This window comes from Cannabis sativa, chromosome X, assembly GCF_029168945.1.
Source record: "Cannabis sativa cultivar Pink pepper isolate KNU-18-1 chromosome X, ASM2916894v1, whole genome shotgun sequence".
NCBI lineage: Eukaryota > Viridiplantae > Streptophyta > Magnoliopsida > Rosales > Cannabaceae > Cannabis > Cannabis sativa.
Window position 1 is genome coordinate 37,531,841 of NC_083610.1, and position 23,250 is coordinate 37,555,090.

The 23,250-nt window shown below is 33.5% G+C and overlaps 1 protein-coding gene and 1 non-coding gene across 2 annotated transcripts; both read right to left on the reverse strand.

The window, feature by feature from the left end:
- Positions 1-11,121: 11,121 nt before the first annotated feature.
- LOC115709932 (pentatricopeptide repeat-containing protein At1g02150) lies at positions 11,122-13,713 on the reverse strand. The gene is made up of 2 exons (XM_030638199.2): positions 13,253-13,713; positions 11,122-12,624 (listed from the first exon to the last, which is right to left on the reverse strand). Exons 1-2 carry the CDS (start codon positions 13,622-13,624, stop codon positions 11,371-11,373), a joined length of 1,626 nt encoding a protein of 541 aa, XP_030494059.2. The 5' UTR covers positions 13,625-13,713; the 3' UTR covers positions 11,122-11,370.
- Positions 13,714-18,716: 5,003 nt separating this feature from the next.
- LOC115703367 (small nucleolar RNA R71) lies at positions 18,717-18,823 on the reverse strand. Its single transcript, XR_004009139.2, has one exon. It is a non-coding gene; the product is annotated as a small nucleolar RNA R71 (small nucleolar RNA).
- Positions 18,824-23,250: the final 4,427 nt, after the last annotated feature.

A 23,250-nucleotide genomic window follows, 5' to 3' on the forward strand; every position in this document is an offset into this window, starting at 1 on the left:
AACCCTTTTCACATACTTGATCCTGTTTATTGTGCTGTCAACACATTGAAAAGTAAACATGACTATGTGAATAAAGTTTCCTAGATTTATCAGACATAGGGTTTTACTGATATGATAATCTACAACAGAGTTTACTTGCATTTGGAGAAGTGCTATGTTCTTTCCAGAGCATTGGTTAAAGTAAAGCTCAGGTTGGATGCATGGAGTATGCATCGGAAGGGACCGATATTGAACTTTGACTTAGATTTATTAAACTTACCGTAATATCTATTCAAGTCAATATCGCCTAGTTGATCCTAGATCAAATGTTCTTAATCCTGTTATGATTAGGCTCAATCTTGAAAGGCTATTCGTGTTCTTTGATTTGTTAGTTAAGCCTACTTTTAGGTCAGGGTGATACGTACATTTTGGGAACACGGTAGTGCAATTGAGTGGGAGCGCTAGCATAAACATGGAATCTATAGCTTCTATCTGGCGAATAGTAAGCAAAGGATGATCTCCTTCGAGCTTGACCAAACGAACATAAATGGTGGAGTACTCATTTCACATAAGCTGAAATATCATTTATACGGGGTCAAGTGTTTTAAGAATAAAATACATAGTAGGGTGTTACGGTAATCTAATCCCTTTACAGTGTAGATCATTCATATAGAGGATCATTGATCAAATTAGGATTATAACAATGGATAACTAATGATGTGTCTATATGGTGGAACATATAGAGCATTCTATATACTGAGAGTGCAATTCTAAGTTCTATGCGTGGATTCAACGAAGAATTAATAAGTTAGTGAATTTTAGTGCTAAATTCTTGATCTACTTATTGGAAGCTCGGTTATATAGACCCATGGTCCCCGCACTAGTTGAGATAATATTGCTTGTAAGACTCATGTAATTGGTTTTGATTAATCAATTATAATTCTCAAATTAGACTATGTCTATTTGTGAATTTTTCACTAAGTAAGGGCGAAATTGTAAAGAAAGAGTTTTAGGGGCATATTTGTTAATTATGATACTTTGTATGGTTCAATTAATAAATATGATAAATGACAATATTATTTAATAATTATTTATAGTTATTAAATAGTTAGAATTGGCATTTAAATGGTTGAATTTGAAAATTGTCGTTTTTGAGAAAATCAGATGCATAAAAGATAAAACTGCAAAATCGTAAAAAGTGAGGCCCAAATCCACATGTATAGGGCCGGCCACTTTTGTAGGGTTTTTCCTCTGATATTTTCATTATTTTAATGCCAAATAATTCAAACCTAACCCTAGTGGAATGCTATAAATAGATAGTGAAAGCTTCAGGAAAAACACACTTTTTTCTGACACTTTCTGAATCAGAAAAAACCTGAGCCTTCTCTCTCCCTATCTTTGGCCGAACCCACTCTCTCTCTCTTCCTCTTGAATTTCGAAATCCTTAGTGTATGAGTAGTGCCCACACACAGCAAGTGATACCTCAATCATAGTGAGGAAGATCGTGAAGAAAGACTTTCAGCAAGAAGGAGTTTCAGCATCAAAGATTCAGAGAAAGAGATCCAGGTTCAGATATTGATAATGCTCGCTACGTAAAGGAATCAAGGGCTAGATATCTGAACGGAAGGAGTCATTATATTCCGCTGCACCCAATGTAAGGTTTCTTTAACTTTATATGTGTTTATTTCATCGTTTTAGAAAGTTCATATTTAGGGTGTTAATAAACATACTTGTGAGTAGATCTAAGATCCTGGTAAAATAATTTCCAACATATATATATATAAATTTCAATTACTTTTATATAATTATTCAACAATAGTTACACACAACATATAGTAAAATAATTATAATTATTAATTTGAATATTTATTATTATTTAAATTGATTTATAATTAATAAATAAATATTTTTATTATTATGCTTATCAAATTATCGAGTTTTCATATATGTCATGCTTTCGGGCTACTTTATTTGTGCTTACATATTGTGTCTTCAGGCTTGTCTTGTCGGGTGGTGCTTAACCCCATAGTTTACGCCCTTTGTCATGCTAATTTACAACATCGTGTCATATCATGTACAACTTTATATTTTTTTGTGTCAGATTGTGCTCATGCCTCTTGTAGGGCTGAACAACATCGTCCCATGATTAATCTCTTTGAATGCATTTCTTTGAATGCATTTCTCAGATTGTGCTCATGCTAATTTACAACATCGTGTCATATCATGTACAACATCGTCCCATGATTAATCTCTTTGAATGCATTTCTTTTATGTTCACATGTATTTATTTTATGTAAATAATTAATTTACAATTGTATTTTTTTTAGGTTTTGGTATGTAAATATTTTTTATTTTGTTTTTATGGATATGTGAAAATGGTATAGTGGATTTTTGTTTCTCAAGTATTTTATGGAAACGGTATCTTAGATTTGGGCTCAAGTTGTGAATACTGACTGTCATGAAACATTCGAGTTCAGCCCAATAACACCTGAAAAATGACCACGCCCAACTCGACTATGCTCGACCCGAAACCCGACATACCTGAACACCCAAAAACCAAGTTTGGTTGTACATTTTCAAGACCCGAAATCTGAAAACCCAAACCTGAACACCTAAAAACCCAAAAACTCGACTCGTGTGCAGCCCTAGCCTCTTCGTATCGTGTCAATTCCGTGCCATGTGGAAATCCCAACTCGCATTACAACTTTTGTTGTGGAACATTTTTATCCGTTTTCATATTTATGAGTTTTTTCAGTGAATTTTATTTTTTTCATGATTTATGTTGTAATTATTTATGATTATCCGTAAATTTGTAAAAATAATTAAATAATTTGTAATGTTGTAAATAAAGTTTAAATATTTTATTAAGTATGTGAATGTTTTTTTCTTCTAAATGCCAAAAGAAATATAAGATGTATCATAACAATCCTTTTCGGGAATGTGCTGCAAACTTACCCAAATTTATACTACTCATTTTCATAAAATAAAAACACCTACAAAATAAAATAGGGAAAAAAAGTATGGACCACCCCACATGCTATTCTTTTGAATGCATGATAGTGGGCCTCAAGTAACATTGAATATGACCTCACACCACAAACAAAAAATATTTATTATAACAATTAATAAATTGATTTCTTATTAAATTACTATTTTATGAACTTTAAACTTCATTAAAATAGACAATAATAAATATTTTTGATTAATAATCCCAAGACTTTTGCACATTTGTTACCAATCACATCCTCCCAAATCATTATCTATGGTCTTTTTTTTTTTGAACTCTTTTATCTATTGTCTCTAAACGTGTAAGATCGTGCATGTCTTTCATTTTTGTCCCCTTTTTTCTTCATTATATTACATTGATTTAATTAATTAATTTCCTTCTCATTTAAATTAAAATTAAGATTCTTTCAAAAAAAATAAATTAAAATTAAGAAAATGGTTTGAGCACCGACGGCCTATCTTGTCATTTATTTTGTACATTATCTTTTTTTTTTTAATTTATTTTTTTATTTTAAGAATATTTTGTGCATTTTATTAAAAACTAATATTGTGATAATAAATTAGCTAACTATGCCCAGCAGGCAGCAAATCACTTCTTTGCATTAACATTCATGCGAGTAAACCCAAATAAATTGAGTTATCATATGATATTTGCACACAACATATTATATAGTATATACATTAATGGAGATGATTTTTCAATGAAGAGAAAATGACAGAATGTATTAATTTTTAGAAAAAAAGAAAAACTGTGACAAAATATACTAATATGGTATAAAGTCGTGTTTTATTTTGTGAATAGAAGAGCTAGCTTATGCTAAGAGTAGGCACATGCCTCCCAAATTTTTTTGCAAGATAATTTGTTGTCAATTTTTTTTTTTCATGTATGTCCAAATATAGTAAAATCCCCTCAATTTAAAAGCTTACACTAAAGTTATAGAAAATTGATGATTACGTAGTTTAAATAATTCTATTATCCACAAAGTCCAAAATTTTCAGTAAAATCATTCATTCACAGCCATTGATGAAGAAAACATTGAAACTGAAAACCCAAAATCAAAATCTAAAATCACAGTTTCTGAGCCTATAGCCTTATAGCTTCATTATACCTTTTTTATATTTATTTTCACCATAAGTAGAATATGTGATATATTTTGGCATAGTAACAACTCTTTAAAAAAAAAATTAAAACAAAGCAATAAAGATAATGAAAATTAGACTTCACGATTATTACAAAGAATAGTAACAATTCTTTAAAATTAGTCTATACTAGATTTGTCTTTTGAAATAATATATATTAACCAGTTGAGTTAATTCAACAAAAACTCAACATCTTTCCCTTTATAGTAAACCTTAGTTAGTTTTAACTGATTTGATTCTTCTGTAACAAGATACTATATAGTTGTAATAACCATATAATTAGATTATGAATTATTAAAAGAAATTAATATTAATTATTGATATTTAATGATTATACATGAGTTTATATTTATTGTGGGTCTCATCTTCAGAATTAGGAATTAGAGTTATAATTTTTCAATTCTGAAAATTTTATTAAACTATAAGTGTATTATTTATGTTATATGTAAAATTTATAGTTTTTATAATTTTTGCTCGGTAACGATGGAAAATGCAGCGGATAGCCAATTTAGTCACATGAGTTAGATTAGAACATTTCATTTATCGGGGTACTCATAAATTGATATTTAGAATAGCGGGATTAGGCAGGGTATGGTTTTGGACCATTTTACCCCTAAACCATTTTATTAGTTTAGCTTTAATCAAGGGTAAAATTGGAATTTCATATTTTGGTGATAGGTGTTCCAATCCTTTTAGTGGTGGGAGCTGGCCATTAGCTATAGTAGTGGATTTAATTTAAGACTATCTTGATTTATCTAAGATTAATCAAAAACAAAGAAGAAAGACAAAAGTAGAAATTCATGTTCTTGCTCTCTCTCTCGGCTCAACCAAAACCAGAGGAGAACCAGTTGATTCTTCTTACTTTTCTAAGATTTCAACTAGGAATTTGGTGTGACTCAAGTTGAGGTAAAGCCCTAATACTACCCTTTTTCATTGATTTTTGGTAGTTTCACTTTGGTTTAAAAATGCAAATATTGTGTAGAAGTTTTGTGTGAACCCTAGGAGTTAGAGGATATTTTCTGATGTTGAATTAAGTTGTTTTAGGTTTATTGAGTTAGATTTAAGGGCTAATTATGTTGTTGAGCAAGTTTGAGTTCAAGAACTTCAACTTGGCTCAACTATGGTGGATTGTGTATTTTTGTGTTATTTTCGATGCTGTCACTTGGAAATGATTCATATGGATGATTACAGATATTATGGAGAGTTTTGAGTTGTTTTGGAGGTTCTTTGTTTTTCTACAGTGAAAAACGGCATACCGTTTCTGCAGAAACGGTCTACCGTTTTTACTCGGAAAGACCCAGAAAAATGGCCTACCGTTTTTACAGAAAAGGCCTGCCATTTTTTAGGCAATTTCTCTGTTTAGTTGTTTTTCTCATGTTTCCTCAATATTTTAGGGCTTTGCCATGCTATTTATCGATAGGGAAACTTTTAATTTTGAGTTTAGATCCCCAAAAAGGTTTTAGAAGGTTGTTTACCGTTTTATGTGATTGTGACATAGGGCCTCCGTTCAGTGCAAGATTTTCTATTTAGGTCGACCGACACACTTGAATTCGGAAACAAGATAAGACTAGCATGGAATATATATGTATATGTGTATGTATGTTATATGCATGTTGATATATGATTCATATACTACCAACACTAGTGCAGTAGCGGTACTGCGTGCATGTGGTAGAACCTATGAAGTATAAGAGTACAATCCAGTGTTACCAACACTAGTACAGTTAGGTACGTGGTGCATGTGGTACAACACTTAGTGATATCGGGGTACGGTTCAAACCCTACCAACACTAGTACAGTAGCGGTACGTAGTGCATGTGGTACAGAGGTCGTACCTTTGTTAAGAACATTCTTAATCATCTGTTAAGTCTTGTGGATAGATGTATGAGCGCCTAAATACAAGTCGATAATATTATTGTATGTTATATGCTTTTTTACTGAGTCTATCGACTCACAGTTATTGCTTGCATGTATAGGTAAAGGAAAGACTAAGACTGAGCAGCAATGAGTCCAGAGCTTAGAGATGGTTGTATTATGTCCGGACGAACGACCTGGAGAGTTCAGTCTCAGGACAACTTGAATTTTATTTTGTAGTTGTTGTGCGACATGTTTATAAAGTTTATTTTGATTATATAAATAAGTTTAAAAACGGGATCCCGACCCTTTTATTTAAGCTTATACATATTTATGATTACAAAAGTTTAATATTATTCAAAAGTTTAAATTTGTCACAATTTTTGATAAAACTCTTTGATTAGCAAAGGTGTGCATTGTAATTAAAAATCATTATAACGTGTCTAATCATTAGGGTGCTACAATAGTCATACTACTACACATTTTTCTCATAAAGAGAGGTGTCAAGTCCCCCAGTGTCAAAATAAAATAACCCACCAAGCCTAAATATTTCGATCCATGAATATCCCCTAATAAATAAAATGCCTGAGTAAAACTCAACGATTCCATTTAAAAGAATAATTGAAGGCATCCGTCTTTTCAGGGCACAAGAGCAAGCTCAAAACTAGGAAATTAGAAGAGTTGAGCTCTGATGACATCATCAATCTGCATGAGCAAGAGTAGACCCTACTAATGTCATCTATGTGAGTATCTCTTATATGGATTGAGCAAGAGATTCATTACGAGCATCAAGTAGATATTTTCCAACCACCGTATATATAAATAGGGAAAGAAGCATAAGAAAAAGGGTTAATTCCCTTACTTAATAATCCTTATTTAATTCTTTCTACATTCCTAACTAAAATTCATGTTACAATTTGAGCAAGACATCCCCCGAATCCTTTGAAGAATCCAATCGGAAGAAGAGAGGTTAACCAAGAGAAATAATGAGAGAGTTGTTGAGTTACTATTTTTATTAACTTGACCTCTCAATTTGTAGTATCAACAATTGGCGCAAAAACAATTGGAGGTAAGTCCTAATTTACACCAAATAATTGTACAAATTTACTAGATACAAAATTGCAAGATGCAAACGCAAAAGCATCATGCCACCAAAATTGACTAACAATGGGACCAATATGGCATAGACAATGACACAAATATAAAAGTTAATGGTTGAGGTACACGCCATGTTTAAGACATTGACTGTGAAGCATGAAAAAACGAACGCTAGCCTGTCTATAGAAAGAGAACAAAAGACTACTTGTGAACCAGGCAAGACGCTCACTCAACCCAATCCTCTAGAGCCTCCATCGACTACCAATGGGACTGAAAATGCAAATGCATTGAACACCAATCCTCAAGATCCTTCTGCCAGGGGGAAGGATACCGTGTTAACATCAAATCTCCCAAACAACTTTGTTTCTTCAACAACTGATGCATTGACATCATGGCGCTAAATATATCTAATCGAATGTTAATAAGGTTTTTACCAGGCTTCTAATGGCACCAATATAGGAACCCTTTGTTGGCACTTGTTGGGCCTCGCTCTTCCACCTTGTTGGGCCACTACCTCACCTTGACTCTCACATTAGTATGATATTGTCCGCTTCGAGCCTAAGCCCTCACGGTTTTGTTTTTGGGCACCTTCCCGAAAAGCCTCATACTAATGGAGAAGGTGGAACACTTATATCCAAGACAACTCTTGTCTATTCTTCCAATGTGGGACTTGGGTTGATACCCCAACAATCCTCTCCTCAAACTAAGGACCACATACTTGTGGTCTCCCCTCCAGCAAAACCACCTTATGCCGTTGCTATCACCAAGGGAACTCGCCGCCTGACCAATACCTTTTCCAGGAAGACTTTCGACACAGGTCCTAACACTGATCTCCATCTTGTACCGCTGTAATCATCAACGGGATACGCCACCTAACTACCTCAATATCATATAGACTTTCGATACAAGGCACCATATAGATCTTCAATCGCGAGGTCATCACATTGAGGGTTTCTTCAACACATCGCAAATGCAGCCCACTATCCCAGTGCTCTTAAACCTTTGGCTCTGATACCACTTGTTGGGCCTCGCTCTTCCACCTTGTTAGGCCGCTACCTCACCTTGACTCTCACATTAGTATGATATTGTCTGCTTCGAGCTTAAGCCCTCACAGTTTTATTTTTGGGCACCTTCCCAAAAGGCCTCATACTAATGGAGAAGGTGGAACACTTATATCCAAGACAACTCTTGTCTATTCTTTCAATGTGGGACTTAGGTTGTTACCCCAACAGCACCAACAAAAGAGATGTTCACATGCATGGGCGCCGTTAACAAAGATCCACTCTGTGTTGCCATGTTTGCCCTTGTTGCCTGCCATCGCTCGTTAAATTATTTCAACGGCATTATTTTTGGCATAGTCTTTAAGCATTGGTACAAACTAAATTTCTTGGTGATATTGGTAAGACACTAACAAAAAACATTATTATCTATGAGTCTTTGTCGGCACAATTTGAAGCCTACAAAGCTTTTTTAAGCCTTACGAGTGCTATTTCATGATTCTCACCTCTACTGCAGGACAGGTAGCTCTAAAGCAAGTACTAATAATCTTTTGAATTGTTATTATTAACCAGCCCTAAGTCTTTGATCCTTACAGATCTTTGCCAAATGTCTTTCTATAGATCGACCACTCTCGCATTTGTTGATTTCTATTTCTCTGTCAACTCTTTAATCGTAGTGTGTGCCTCAACCAACAACTTCTGCATTTGTGTCATCCTCTCTACCGTATAGGCTTAGTAGGTTTCAGCGCCATGATACTTTTGCATTCGAATTTTGTGATTCTTTCCAACTACTTCGTACAATTATATGGAGCAAATTAAGACTTATCTCCAATTGATCTTGAAGAAATTTTCATAGACAACGTCAATTGTTGATGTTGAAAATTTGCTCAGGTAAGTCATTAAAAGTAGTAACGCAATGACTCTCTCACTATTTCTCACGGTCAACCTCTCCCATTTCGATTGTCTTTTTTGATTGGATTCTTCAAAGACTTCAAAGGATATCCTGCAAATAACTCTTTGTCGATCAAGTCAATGAATTGTGACATAGATTTTAGAAGAGAACGTAGAGAGAATTAAACAAAAATCATCAAAGTGAGGGAATTAACCCTTTTTCTTAGACTTCTTTCTCCATTTATAGTGAGAATTTGGAGGGAAACAACTGTAATCAATTAAACTAACTGATTTAGTGGTTGGCACATTCCCACTTGGTGCCCCTAGCTGAATTTCCCACTCAAATCCATTTAAGAGATACTCACATAGACTGATGACGTCAGCAAATCTCAACTTTGTTAGTTTTCTATCTCCAAGCTAACTCTTGAGCCCTGGACGAATGTTGTCGATTATTCTTTTAAATGGAATTGGGTGTTTCGATCTTGGACTTTGGTGGGCTTTTTCTTAATTAGGGAATATTCAAAGAAAATTACATTAGACCCCTTATGTTAACTTTTATCTTTATTTTTATATTTTTTTAGATATACTCACTTTTATGGATTCCATTAGACCCCTTATGTTAATGTAAATTATATGCTAGACTTAAGTAGAGTGAGGGTATATTAGGAAATCCACTCAAAAAATTAGTATATTTTAATAAAAAAATAATATGAAAGTATTTTTGATTAATGGATACAAGAAAAAAGTATTTTTCAATTTATCCCAAATATTCATAGGTTGAAATATTTGGGCTGAACAAATAATTTGAAGGATTATCATACAATAATGTCCTAAAGTGAATTCATAAAATATAGATTCTTACATAGATATATAGGGCATGATTGGTACATGAGATAATTATTTAAGATTGGACTAAGTTATCTAATCCCATGTTTGGACAAAATTTGAGCTTAAGAGGAATTGGATTATATTAGGGAAATTTAATATACCATGCTTAAATAGTGTGAATGGTCTCTTAATACACTACTTATATAACACATTGAAAGGATACGCTAGTAATAATTTTTTAATCCAATTATACCCTTCTATAATTAAAAACTAATCCCTCTCTTGTCTTTCTTCTTTTTCTGTAGGAAGGCCACAACCACACCACACCCACACACAATCACCTTGTCGGACCACCCTCGTCGGAGCTCCCTTCGTCACTTATACACACACCGAACTTGCACTAAGGGAACTATTGAAACTGCCATTTAGGAACCAAATCCTTGCAAAAAAAATAAGTATGTAATTTCTTTACTAATTGTTGTTAGATTTAATTGCATTTGGTTTGATACTAGTGCTAGTCAGAGATTAATGATGATGTTTCACAACATTTGTTGACGTGTGGCGATATAGCCTTGTAATATGTTGTGTTAGATAATTAATGATGTTTTGCAATGTTGTTTACAATATTTTGTGATGATAGTGTCACTCAAAGGTCACTCATGATGTTTAACCACATTTCACTAAATTTTAATCTTGCATCGCAAAATATTTATAAAAAATGTTGAATAAAATTGCAAAATATCGCAAATAATAATGTTAGCGACACAATTTGTGATATCAACAACAAAAAAATGCACTTTGGGGCTCACTGCAATGTCTAACATGTTTGCAGCATGATTTCTTGAGGTTTATGACTGTTTGGTTTATTTGTTTGGAGTATTTTCGGTTTTTTTTGCATTTTATCAATGTCTTGTGACATTGTTGGCGACGTGTAACAATAACTATTTTATCATTAGTGATATTGTAAAATATCGCACAATATCGCAACAAATCGAAAAAATGCAAAAAGCTAACAAAATTATCCAAACATATAAACCAAAATAGACAGAAACTTCAAAAAATCATAACGTCACAAACATGTCGTTAGACATCGTAGAGAGCCCACTCAATATTCACACAATTGAGTATTGTTATCAAATCGGTGGGTGGATGAGAATCAGCAGTGGGTGGCTTGGGTATTGTTATCCACGTCGACGGATAACAATCTATCCTCTTTATAATATGATTATTTGAACAATAGAAAAAAGGAAAAACTAACGACCCTATTTTTGACATAAGTAAACAACCAATAGCCAAACACTACAGATTGAAGGAATTGTTTCTAAAATAGCTTAAAATAAGAATTGGAATTGATTCTGCAAATAAAATTGTGTAACAACTACACTACACCAGCTGGCGCTTCATCACTTTTCACATACCTGGCCAGGGGATTCTACAAGCAGAATGTAACCCAGGTGCCAAGTTACCATTATTAAAAAAGGTGACAGCTCTTTGAAACTTCAAAGAATGCATCTTGGTATCCTTGAAATGATCCGGAAAAGAATTTTTTTGAAGGAGCCAAAAAGTACTAATCATTTCATTGGTTACCCTGTAATTGGTTGAGAACCATTTCAGACTCATTATCTTTGTCATCATTGTCATCGGTATTGAAACTACCTTCCTCAAATGCTACTTCATTGTCATTGTTAGCGTCCAGTGATAAGCCGGCAATCGATGCATACCACTCACCTCCTAAATAGCCTGAATCCCTCATCAATCTAACCAAAACTTCTTTGCTTTCGAGATCACTTTCTTGCTCACATAGATCGAGAAAAGCAGATACGTAGACAGGTTTGGGCCTCCAGTTGTTCGAACCATCGGCTGCAAAAGCTTTTTTCCAGTAAGTCAAAGCCTCGGGAATTTTCTTCACTCCAGCATGCCCCTCAGCAAGAGTCTCCCATGTGCCTGAATTGGGTTTTCCTCCTACTTCAACAACGCGGTCAACAAAACTTAAAGCTTTTTCCAAATTTCTGTTTTTAGTATAATAAACCATGAACAGATTTGCTATTCTGGGGTCATAATATGACTTGACCAGTAACCATTCCTCATAGATCTTTTCTGCCCCTTCAATATCACCTATTCTGAGAAGAGAAGAGATAATTGATTGGTAGGCCAAATTTGGGACTTTGGGAAATATTGATTTATAAACATTCCACACCCTATAAATCTCGTCCTTGTTACCAACACTACCATAAAGACTTAAAAGATAGTGATAAGGAATCCGATTCTGCCCTGTAATTTTATTCTCAAGCTCCTTCAAATACTCCTCAGCCTTCCCGAACTGCCCCATCTTGATATACATTGTAGCCATTGTACTAAATGTAGTCCAGTTGGGAAGAAGGGCCTTATCTTTTGTCAGCTGTTCAAATACTTCCTCCATCTTCTCGGCAGATCCTTGTGATCCACAACAGGATAACCAAATGTTATAGGAGTAAATATCTAACCGAATGTTTTTCTTCACCATTTCAGTAACCAAAAACTCAACCTTCTCATATTCCTTGAGGTTCATATAAAGTGTCATCATCACATTAAAGGGAATGGAATGTGAGGCATGACCTAATGTTCTCATTTGATCAAACAAAGATTCTGCCTTTTCTTTCATTTTAGCCCGAGCATAGACATTGAGCAAAGCGCCATACATCCTCTTGTCCTTTGAGGTTTCCGAGAGACTTAAAAATAAACTTTCTGCTGCGTCAATTCCACGAACTTTTGCTATTAAATCTAATCGAATTGCTACATCACTAGAGGATAATCTAAACCTATCTGCTCGACTGTTCATCCAGTCATAGACCTGCACAGCACAAGAAGTTTAGAGCTGAAAATATGGCAAGTGATAGATAGAGATAAACAAGTACACAAGAATCAAAGTATCAGGAAGAGCAACTATAACTGAAAATTTTCTATGTCATACATACTTTATTTTGATTCTTCAATAATACATTTAATAATTCATGTAGTACAGTTTCTTTCTCTCTTTTACAACATGAATAACAACAGACATTGGTAATTACACTTTCAAGCTTCCATCCTCTATCAATTTCAATTTACTCGTTTACCAATTTCGCCCACATCCAAATTAGCAGCCACCTTTTTTCAAAGAGATTAAAACATCTCAATCCCAACTAATCAAGCTAACCCAAACAATCAAACCATATCAAACCAAGCTTAGCCTTTCTTCATTAAGCAAAATTAAACTCATCTCAAGACACAAAATAAAACTCAACATGAAGATTCTCAAGATTATGAACATAAAAATAGCATAACATCATACTTATAAGCTCACTTGAGTACTTGAACAAACATTTTATGTCAAAAAGAAAAAAAAAATACCCCATTAAATCTAGACACATCCCATGTAAAAATAGCAGATACCCATTAAAAATAAACGCAAGAATAAAGAATCTCATTCTCGTTATTACCTCAAGAGCTCGCTCAAAACTCTTGTATTTCCTCAACTCTTTGATGACCCTACAAAGATCCCCTTTAGAGATTAATTTTTGCTCCTTCTCCCACTGGTTCAAAACACTCCCAGAACCAAGTTCAGGATTCTCCATATAAGAAATCCTCTTGTATATGCCGATCCATTTCACTGGTGGGCGACGCTCAAAGTTGGCAGTGGAGCTTTGGACTTGGGATATGGAGGAGCAGGTGAGTGAAAAGCTGTGATAGTTTAGGGATTGGCGAAGGGCACAAGTGGGATTTCGAGATGGGAGAGAACGAGAGTAGGAGAGGGAAGAGGAGAGGGAGACTGATGAGACATTGGGGTTTTGCAGACAAGTTTGGAGAAGCATTTTTCGGGAGCTTTGGAGCAAGAAGAGAAGGGTTTAGAGAGCATGGCAGTGTGTTCTCCGCTCTTGTAGATAAACCTCTCAATTTATTTCCTCTCTATTTATTAAAAAGAAAAATAACAATAAAATATAATTTTTAAAAAATAAATAAATAACTTGGATTAATGTTAAACTTGAAAACCATACTTTGGATTTATTTTTTAATAAAAATTCTAAATTACTCCAAATCAAGGGCAACCCATATAAAAATGAGAGTGGCGGCCTTTTTTGCTAGAGAAAAAATAAATAATTTATTAATTAAATTATATGTTCTTAATTAATTAGAGAATAATTTACAATAAATACTTTAGCTTTAATGGTTAAGTTGATTCATACCATTAAAATAAAAATATATTTTACTTATGAATTAGCTTAATAACCTACTCGAGAGCAAATTACTTGGAAATAAGTAATAATTTTCCATTTTTTTCATTTTATTGTTTATGTTGTGCTAAATTTTTCTTGCACATAAAAAATAAATCCCATTATATATTTTTGAGAAATTTTATAGTGCACCCTCCCAATGCACATCTTTCGTGTTTTTGATATCTAAATTGTTTTAATTTTAATATTTTTTATGTGATAATGTAAAATATAATTATTTAAGATATATTGAGGAATTCAAGAAAAATTGATACTCTAAAAATAATGTAAAAACAAATTGTTGCACAATCTCTTTTATTTTATATGTGTGAAATAAATTATTTGAACCATATTTTTTATATTGTAAATTATTTAGAACTTCTCAAAAGTTTGTAGAATGTCTTGAATAACTATAATATATATTATCTTAATAAAAATATTAAGGGCTCGTTTGGAAAGCCGTATTAGATCGTATTATATTGTATTGTATTGTATTATATTAAAGGCTAATTAGTAATTTTTCCCCCCGAACTTTGACATGTACTAAATCGTGCCCCCTGAACTTTTTTGGCCGTTAAAAATTCCCCTCGAACTATTGAGATTGTTTTAAATTTAAGGACTTTTGTCTAATTTTAGTAAAAAATTCTAACATGGATGAAAGTTCAAGGGGCATGATTTAGTACATATCAAAGTTTGAGGGGCAAGATTTGGTAGATATCAAAGTCTGGGAGCATGATTTTGTACATAAACAATCACTGAAACAGTAAAATTGAATGAAATTAGACAAAAGTCCTTAAATTTAACAATCTCAATAGTTCGGGGGGAATTTCTAACGGCCAAAAAAGTTTAGGGGGCACGATTTAGTACATGTCAAAGTTCGGAGGGAAAAATTACTAATTAGCCTATATTAAATTAGAGTATATATCATATTTTTATATAATACTATGTTAAATTTTAATTTATACTAAAATATTATATATTTATGTGACCATAAAAATTAATACCTCATATACTTTTACATAAAAATATTGCATAAAATACAATTCAATATAATACTATACAATACAATACAGTGTAATACGGCATACCAAACGAATCTTAAGATTATAATTGCTGATCCCAAAAATTTACGAAGTATATTTTCTAGAAATTACATAATAATAAGGAGGAAAAATCTCAAAATGCACTTAATAAAAGCGCATAAAGATAATAAAAAAAAGGCACGCCCCGAAGAAGGTACCCGTGGGTGGAGCTCCTCGCATGAGGAGCTCTTCACAGCATACACCTCCTTTTCCCTGCTCCTCTCTTCTCCTCCTTCTCAATGCTCTCCCTTCTCTCCTCACTCTCCTCTCTTTCTCCCCGCTCTCTCCTATCTTCTCCTTCTCCCTGCTCGTCTCTCCTATCTTCTCCTTCTCCCCACTCCTCTCTTCTTTTTCTTTGCTCTCTTCTCCCCGCTCCCTCCTTACTTACACACCCAAAGGGAGCTCCTCGCTCCCTCACACTCCCCTCTCCATATCTCTCTATATCTTTATCTCTCCTTTTTACCTCTCTCCATCTCTATTTTTACCATTATCCTCCCACTCACTCCCCTAGTTACCATCCAATACCACTTGCTCTACACAAAAGACCAATACCGCTTAGAGTATATGTTACAATGGAGGGACCACCAAAGGGATTGCGGAGAAAATTCTTACTAAGTCTAAACAACAAGGCTCATGTCTCATGGTGTCAACACTTAACTAGATTTTAATGATGTGGGAACTCTGAGAAGGGAACAAACGTACGATATGTATGAAGGTACAAGTAGTAGAAATACCCCCTTTTGTCCCACTCGGGGTACGAACTAACACCAAACCACCACTTCTCCACTACCCCTCTAACGCGCTGATCTTCATGGTACAAAAGAAATTTTGTCCCCCAACTTTTGGGACCACTTGTATTTTGGAGCCATTAGAGCTCCCTATAAATACCCTTCTCTTCCATTGAAGAATGGGTTGGAAAATTATTTGTAAGAGAGCTTGGAGGATCAATAGAAGAGTGTCATATTTGTCATTTGAGTTCTTTAACTTTCTAAAACATATTTGCTCAAGTTCTTAGCATTTGCTTGTTTATAATTATCTTGTTGACGAGTTTTTACCATCAAAAGTTTGGTGTCGTATGTGGGAAGGCAAATCCATAGCTATGTATTTCCTTGAGTATTAACTAGCCACCATGCGTAGACGTTCACAACATCTCCAAGAAAATGGATTTTACTTAGATGACAACCAGCTGGCCACTATCATAAGAGAACCTCTACCTCTCGTCGTCAGAGAAGACTATAGGGAGAATAACCAAAGTGTGAACCACAATCCCAATGCTCAAATAGAGCCCCCAACACAACATGACTTGATGATAACATTGATGGCTAACCCCGTCAATGGAAGCATTCAACCACTAAGAAGGCCATCTCCAGTGCGACACCCTCCACCATTTGTACCATAAGACCTTGATACTTCAAGATGTGGACCTAGAAAGGAGAAGCGAGTGTACTCGGTGAGCTCAAACTTCTTAACTCACCACTATGAAGAGGAGATAAATGACCTCCGTTGGAAGAACCAAAGGCTAGAAACTATAGTGGCTGACATGTTGTTAGGTTTAAATTTTATACATTTTTAGATTCTATTTTAGTATGTATTTTTAGTATGTTATGTTTTATTATTCAAGTTTACGCTTATTTTATTCTTGTTTCAAGTTTTAATGATAAGATACATAATATAGGTTGAAATAAGAGAAAACATTCTAAATAAGATGAATGTTATGGATTTACCATGAAGTTTGGAATTGTAAGATACAATGAGTGAAAAATTCAAGTTTTTGATGCTCAACAGCTTCGTTTGTGATCGAAAATAAAATCTGAAGCTTCAGGCTAATTTTTGACTAGGATTCGTTTTCCAGGAAAAACATTCTGAATGAAAAGTTCTAGATCTCTCTTTTAGCTTTTTAAAACATCTTGAATCGTCCAATTCCGAACTATATCGAGAGATTTATGATCAAAACACTATCAATCATCGCAGTAGGATTTCAGAATTACAACAGTTTTTTAAAATTGAGCAAAAGCTGTGACCTTCCCTTGGAAGTCCTGAGCTTTAGAAAAATTAAAAAAACCTCGTCTTTTTAAAAATTCAAGAGTCACGACTCTCTATCAAAGGTCACGACTCTTGGCTATTTTTGGCAACTCTCCTGATTCGACCTAAAAATGAGTGGAGACTAGATTTTTATGATTTTTTTTTTGGACATTGGGGGTAGGGGAGGACAACTGAAAGCATAGAAAACACCATTGGAGGACTCCAATTAGTGTTCTTTCTCATCCTCTTCATCTTTTATATTTTTAATTTAATCGTCAGATGTTTAAGATGCTTGTTATTGGCTAAATCTCTTTTAGAGATGTTATGTGATTCTCTTAAACCTCTTTTATGGATTAATGCAGTAGTTATTTTCTTCTTCATATCTTATTCAATTCATTACAATATGTTTTAACTTTGTAATTATTTACTGTCCATTTATAATTGTTATTCATGAATCAAATTAAAATTTGAAAAGTGAAATTTGATATGCTTTGGTTGTTTGGATGTTTAATGCCTTCTTAATGATTTAACTTGCCATAGAAATATAAGGAGTTATCATTTAGATTGAGTTTGTAAATCTTAACCAGATTATGAACTATTTTGAAACTTGTATTGAATAAGAAGAAGAGAATTTGAGTTCTTTCATTATAAAGTAAAAGAGTGGATAGTAGATGATCATAATTGTCCTAATGTCTTTCTCATTGTTATTTTATTAATATTTTTATTTCAATTGCTTTTAATTTATTTATTTGAAAATTTTGAATATTATTTGATCAAATAGAAATAAAAAAATGATTGACTGGTAATTGGTAACTCAGTCCTTAAGGACGATACTTAGTTTTACTAATTTTATTATAAATTATGACTGTGTGCACTTGCATAGAAAAAATTTTACAACAAGTTTTTGGTGCCGTTGTTGAAGACTAAAAAATTATCAATATTAGTCTAATTAATCTTTATTCTAATTTAATTTATTTTTCTCTTATTTCTAACTTGTTTAGTTGCTCTTCTTGCCTATCTGAGGTGAAGTTTTTATATGCGTAACAAAAGAGGAGCCAACAATCTTGTTCATTTGAGTCCGTAGATTGAGAAGTCTTGTAAGCAAAATAGAAAGAATAAGAGGAAAAACTAGAAGTCTGTGGTGATGGCACAAAATGATGGGGATCACAGGAATGATCTCATTCCTACAGTTATACAAAGGGGTCAGGCTCAGAATAATGTTGAAAGGAGCTTGAGAGACTATGTACTGCCCACTCTGACGAAGGTACAAAACTGTATAAGACCACCAAGGGTTGAAGCCAATAATTTTGAAATCAATCTAGCTATTTTACAAATTGTGCAATCTTCTATTCAGTTTAGTGGATCGTCTACTGAAGATGCTCGTGCTCGTCTATCTAATTTTTTGGAGCTTTATGATATTTTTAAATACAATGGGGTGAGTGATGATGCAATTAAACTGAGGCCTTTCTAATTTTCTTTGAGGGACAGAAGAAAAAGTTGGTTTAGTTCTTTGCAAGCAAATTCTATTGTTACCTAGCAAGATTTGGCTCAAAAATTCTTGTCTAAATTTTCCTCCATCTAAAGTTGTTAAACTAAGGAGAAAAATTAATAATTTTTGCCAGAATGGTGGAGAATCGGTATATGAAGCTTGGGAGCGATTTAAGGAACTGGTGAGGAAATGTCCACACCGACATTTAGAAGTGGATGTTAGTTCAAAGCTTCTATAATGGTTTGTGTCCCACAACTAGAACTATTATTGATGTTGTTGCTGGAGAAACATTCATGAGTAAGAGTGCAACTGGAGCCTATGAACTTCTAGAAGATATGGCTATGAATAATCATCAGTGGTCTTATGAGAGAGCATCTAGGAAGAAGAAAACAGTTGGAATGTATGAATTAGATGCGATTACTGCGTTGACTGCTCAGGTTGCAACTATCACTAAAAAGTTACAGCAGACAACTGTAGTTGTTAATGCTATCCAAGCTCAATCTGGGTGTAAAATTTGTGGAGGTCATCAATTGATAACATTTTGATGTTTCCTGCTCAAGTTCAAGCCATAGCCAATTTTCAGAGGTAGTTCAACAATCATTTATTCAATTTGTTTAATAATGGATGGAGAAATAATCTAGGGTAACAACCTCAATTTTAGAATCAAAACTAAGCTTCTACTTCTCAGCAGTAAAATTTACAAGCTCCACCTGCTCCAATAATTGATTTAAAAGCTTCTTTGTTAACTCTCACCAATATGCAAACTTAGTTCATGACTGAGATCAGAGCATCGATTCGAAATCTTGAGACACAAGTCGGACAGTTGACCAATCTTCTTTAAAATAAACCTCAAGGAAATTTTCCAAGTAACAAAGAGGTGAATCCTAAAGATCAGTGCAAAGTAATCACTCTAAGGAGTGGTAAAGAGTTAGAAGAGTCAATCAAGAAGTCTATTCATTCACCAAAGGTTGAGGTTAAGGATGATGGTTTAGTTGAAGAAAAGGTTACTGAGAACCTTGAGAAAAAGCAGCCACATATTAGTTATGAACACCACATCAAGATTTCATATCCTCAACGACTTCAAAAGAAGACACTTGACAAGCAGTTTTCAAAGTTTCTTAATATTTTTTTTTTTGAAAGCTTCACATTAACATACCTTTTGTCGAGGCACTTGAACAAATACCAAGTTATGTGAAGTTTATGAAGGAAATCTTATTAAAGAAAAGGAGATTGAAGGACTATGGGACGGTAGCACTTACTGAGGAGTATAATGCTATCTTGCAAAAGAAACTACCTCTAAAGCTCAAAGATCCAGGTAGTTTTAATATTCCATGATCTATAGGAGGCTCAGTTGAAATAAAAGTCTTGTGTGATTTGGGGGCTAATGCGAATTTAATGCCTCTATCAGTTTTTCAAAAGTTAAAATTGGGAAAAGCTCGCCCTACAACCATCTCCTTGCAAATGGCGAATCGCTCGGTTAAGTATCCTAGGGGAGTGATTGAGGATGTCCTGGTAAAGGTTGGTAAATTTATCTTTCCTACTGAATTTATTATTTTGACATGGAGGAAGATGCAAATATCCTAATTATATTAAGGAGGTCATTCTTAGCCATATGGAGAGTAGTGATTGATGTACAAAAGTGAGAATTGAAGCTGGGAGTGCAAAACGAAGAGGTAACATTTAATATTTTTGCAGCTACTGATATTGTGACTTATTTTAGAGTTGATGTGGTGGATGTTGGTCTGACATTAAAAGAGAGAGAAAAAAAAAAGAAGACCAATGAATGACTTTATTTTGTGTAGCGTCGTGTGAAGTCATTGTTTTATGAAAAGTTTGAGGGTTTTGATGACATTCGGGATGTTGCAATATTCTCAATGGTACAAGACGAACTTCTACTTATGATATTATGGCTCTCAAGGATGCACAGGGTGGACTTGATCCGAGTTGAGTGGTGAAAAGGAGTGAGTGTCTAGCTAAAGACGTTAAAGTAAGCGCTTTTGGGAGGCAACTCAATGTTATTTTCGGTATGAGTTTCTATTTGTTTGTTGAATTCCTTTTCATTTTTGTTTTTATTTTACTCTTTTTTTTCTATAATATTATTGTTGTTTAGTTGTAATTCTTGAATCGTGCAATATGTTAAAAAAATAAATAAATAAATAAATAAAAAATGAGAAAAAAGGTAGAGCAGAGACACTACTTTGAGGGTTCAACATATTGAAAGGTCTTACCACCACACCATCCACCGCCATACTGATGTGGCTTGAGGTAAGTCATCTTCCTTTGTAATTCATTATCACGTTAGAGATGATGCGTATCTTTAGTTCGGGGAGGGCTTATAAAGTATTACTTTTATTTGTTGTTTATTTTATTTAATTTTTGTTGTCTTGTTTTTGTTTAGTGTAAATTGTTAAGCTATTACTCTTGTCTCTTTATCTTTACTTATAAAATAATTTTGTTAATAACTGTGTGCTTGGCTTAACCATTTTAGAGTTTGATTGCAACTTTTGTGGAAAATTGATAATATGTTTTGCAAATGTAATATTTGAATTCTATTTTATATGCTTGACTAGGGATGTGGTTTGTTCATTAGAATTGGAAAGAACTTGTATTATTTGGCTTTTGAGGCGAAATTCTTGATGACATATGCTTTGAAAAACAATTTAGCTGATTTGTTTAGAACGTTTGTGCCTTTCAAGCCCACCTTTGTATGTTTATTCCTTATATGCCCTTTTTGAGCTATAAACTGTTATTTTTATTTGTACATGTATTTGTTGAGCTAGAAATAACTCAGTTATTATTTTTACTTATCCCTAACTATACCATAAGCTTAGAATAAGTATGGAGAAAAATTGTAATGGGGTAATTTAGATGTGATATGTGGGAAATAAAAAAAATGAGAGAATATAAAAAGTTTATGAGTTGCAACTTCACGACTTCAATATAAAAAAAGAAAAATAGAAATCGTGTTGTTGCAAAATTTAGTAAATGAATCTCTCATTTGTTGCAAAGAAAGAGGATTGGGGTGGTATTTGAGTGCTTTGTGAGGTGGCTTGATTGGAATGTAAATCTTATGGTATGGCTGAGCCTAAATGATATTTTCATCTACCCTTACATAAGCCTAGTGTTATAACCCGTGAAAGTCCTTTCGATTTCAAATCTTGCGTTATTGACATTAGTGAAGAAGTTCAGTGATGCAAGTATATTAAAAATTGGTCTGTGGATCTGTTTAGTTTGAGTTGAGCATATGCAGTGGAGTCTAATTATTGTGGTCATTTGTGAATTATATTGTTAATTTCCTTAATTGAGCAATAAGGTTAAATTTTGAAGTGGTTAGGCTGAAATTTGGTTAATATTACAATTGGAATTTCACGAGTAATGGCAAAGTAAGTGTAAATGGTAATGGTGGCTTAACTTGTTCGTTGTTGTGTTTGTTTTTGTCAGTTTAACTTGGCCTTTACTCGAGGGCAAGTTAGGGTTGAGCATCGGTCGGTTTAGTCGGTTTTTTTCCATATAAAAATCCAAATTTCAGTTTTCGGTCCGGATTGGTGCAATCCGAAAACTGACTGACCAATCCAAAACTTCCTTAGAACCGACCGATGTAAACTGCGGTTTGGTCGGTTCAAACCGCCTAAAACCGAACTTTTTTTAAAAAAAATATATATAAAATAAGGTTTTTTTATTTGTTGTCAATTTTTTTTTTTATAGAAGCTTCATTGAATTGCTGTCAACCAAGATTTTACAATAAGATGCTTTACCTATGGGTGGTTATAATAACTAAAAAATTATTTGAGGTACTTTGTACATGTTACATGCATGAACTTGTAATACGTTATGATGAGTACAGTAATAACAAATGTTGATCACCAAAAATAAAATAATAGAACTGAGAAAATAAAAACAATGAATGTGAGCATATTTAGACATAAAATGAGTAATGTCTTATCTCAAAAAAAAAAGTAATGTCAAGAGTTTATATTTATAAGATAAAATGTTATTGCAATCATTGCATATGATATAACTACCACATTCATAATAAAATAGTTCAAGCTAACTCATGGGTGAAACATTATAGCAAAAAGAATCAAGCTGAAAAGGAAAAAAAGATAAATAAAATAGAACTAGTCTCCATATCTCACAAACGTCAGACCCCATTAGAACAGGAAGTATGATCTATTGATCTTCCTTGATTTAAATCTAACCTCCATACTCGTATAAATATCTATATTATATGATGTATAAAATAAATATATATATAAAAAAAAATAATGGTCGGTTTTGGTTTATTTGGTTGGTTTGTTACAAAAAAAAAAAAAAACCGACCATCTACTGGCGGTTTAAACTGTTGGCGGTTTTTCAAGTTTTCGATTTCGGCGGTTTCAGTTTTGGCGGTGTTCGGTAGGTTGATTTGAACAGTTTTTTCGGTTTTTTGGATTTTATGCTCAGCCCTAGGGCAAGTAAAGGTTAAGTTTGAGGAAATTTGTTAAGTTTATCTTTATGTATTTTTAGAGTCTATTTTGTTTGTGTTTTAGTATTTTTATGCTTTATTATTCAGGTTTACGCTTGTTTTATTCTTGTTTCAAGTTTTAATGGTAGAATACATCATGTGGGTTGAAATGAGAGAAAACATGCTAAAT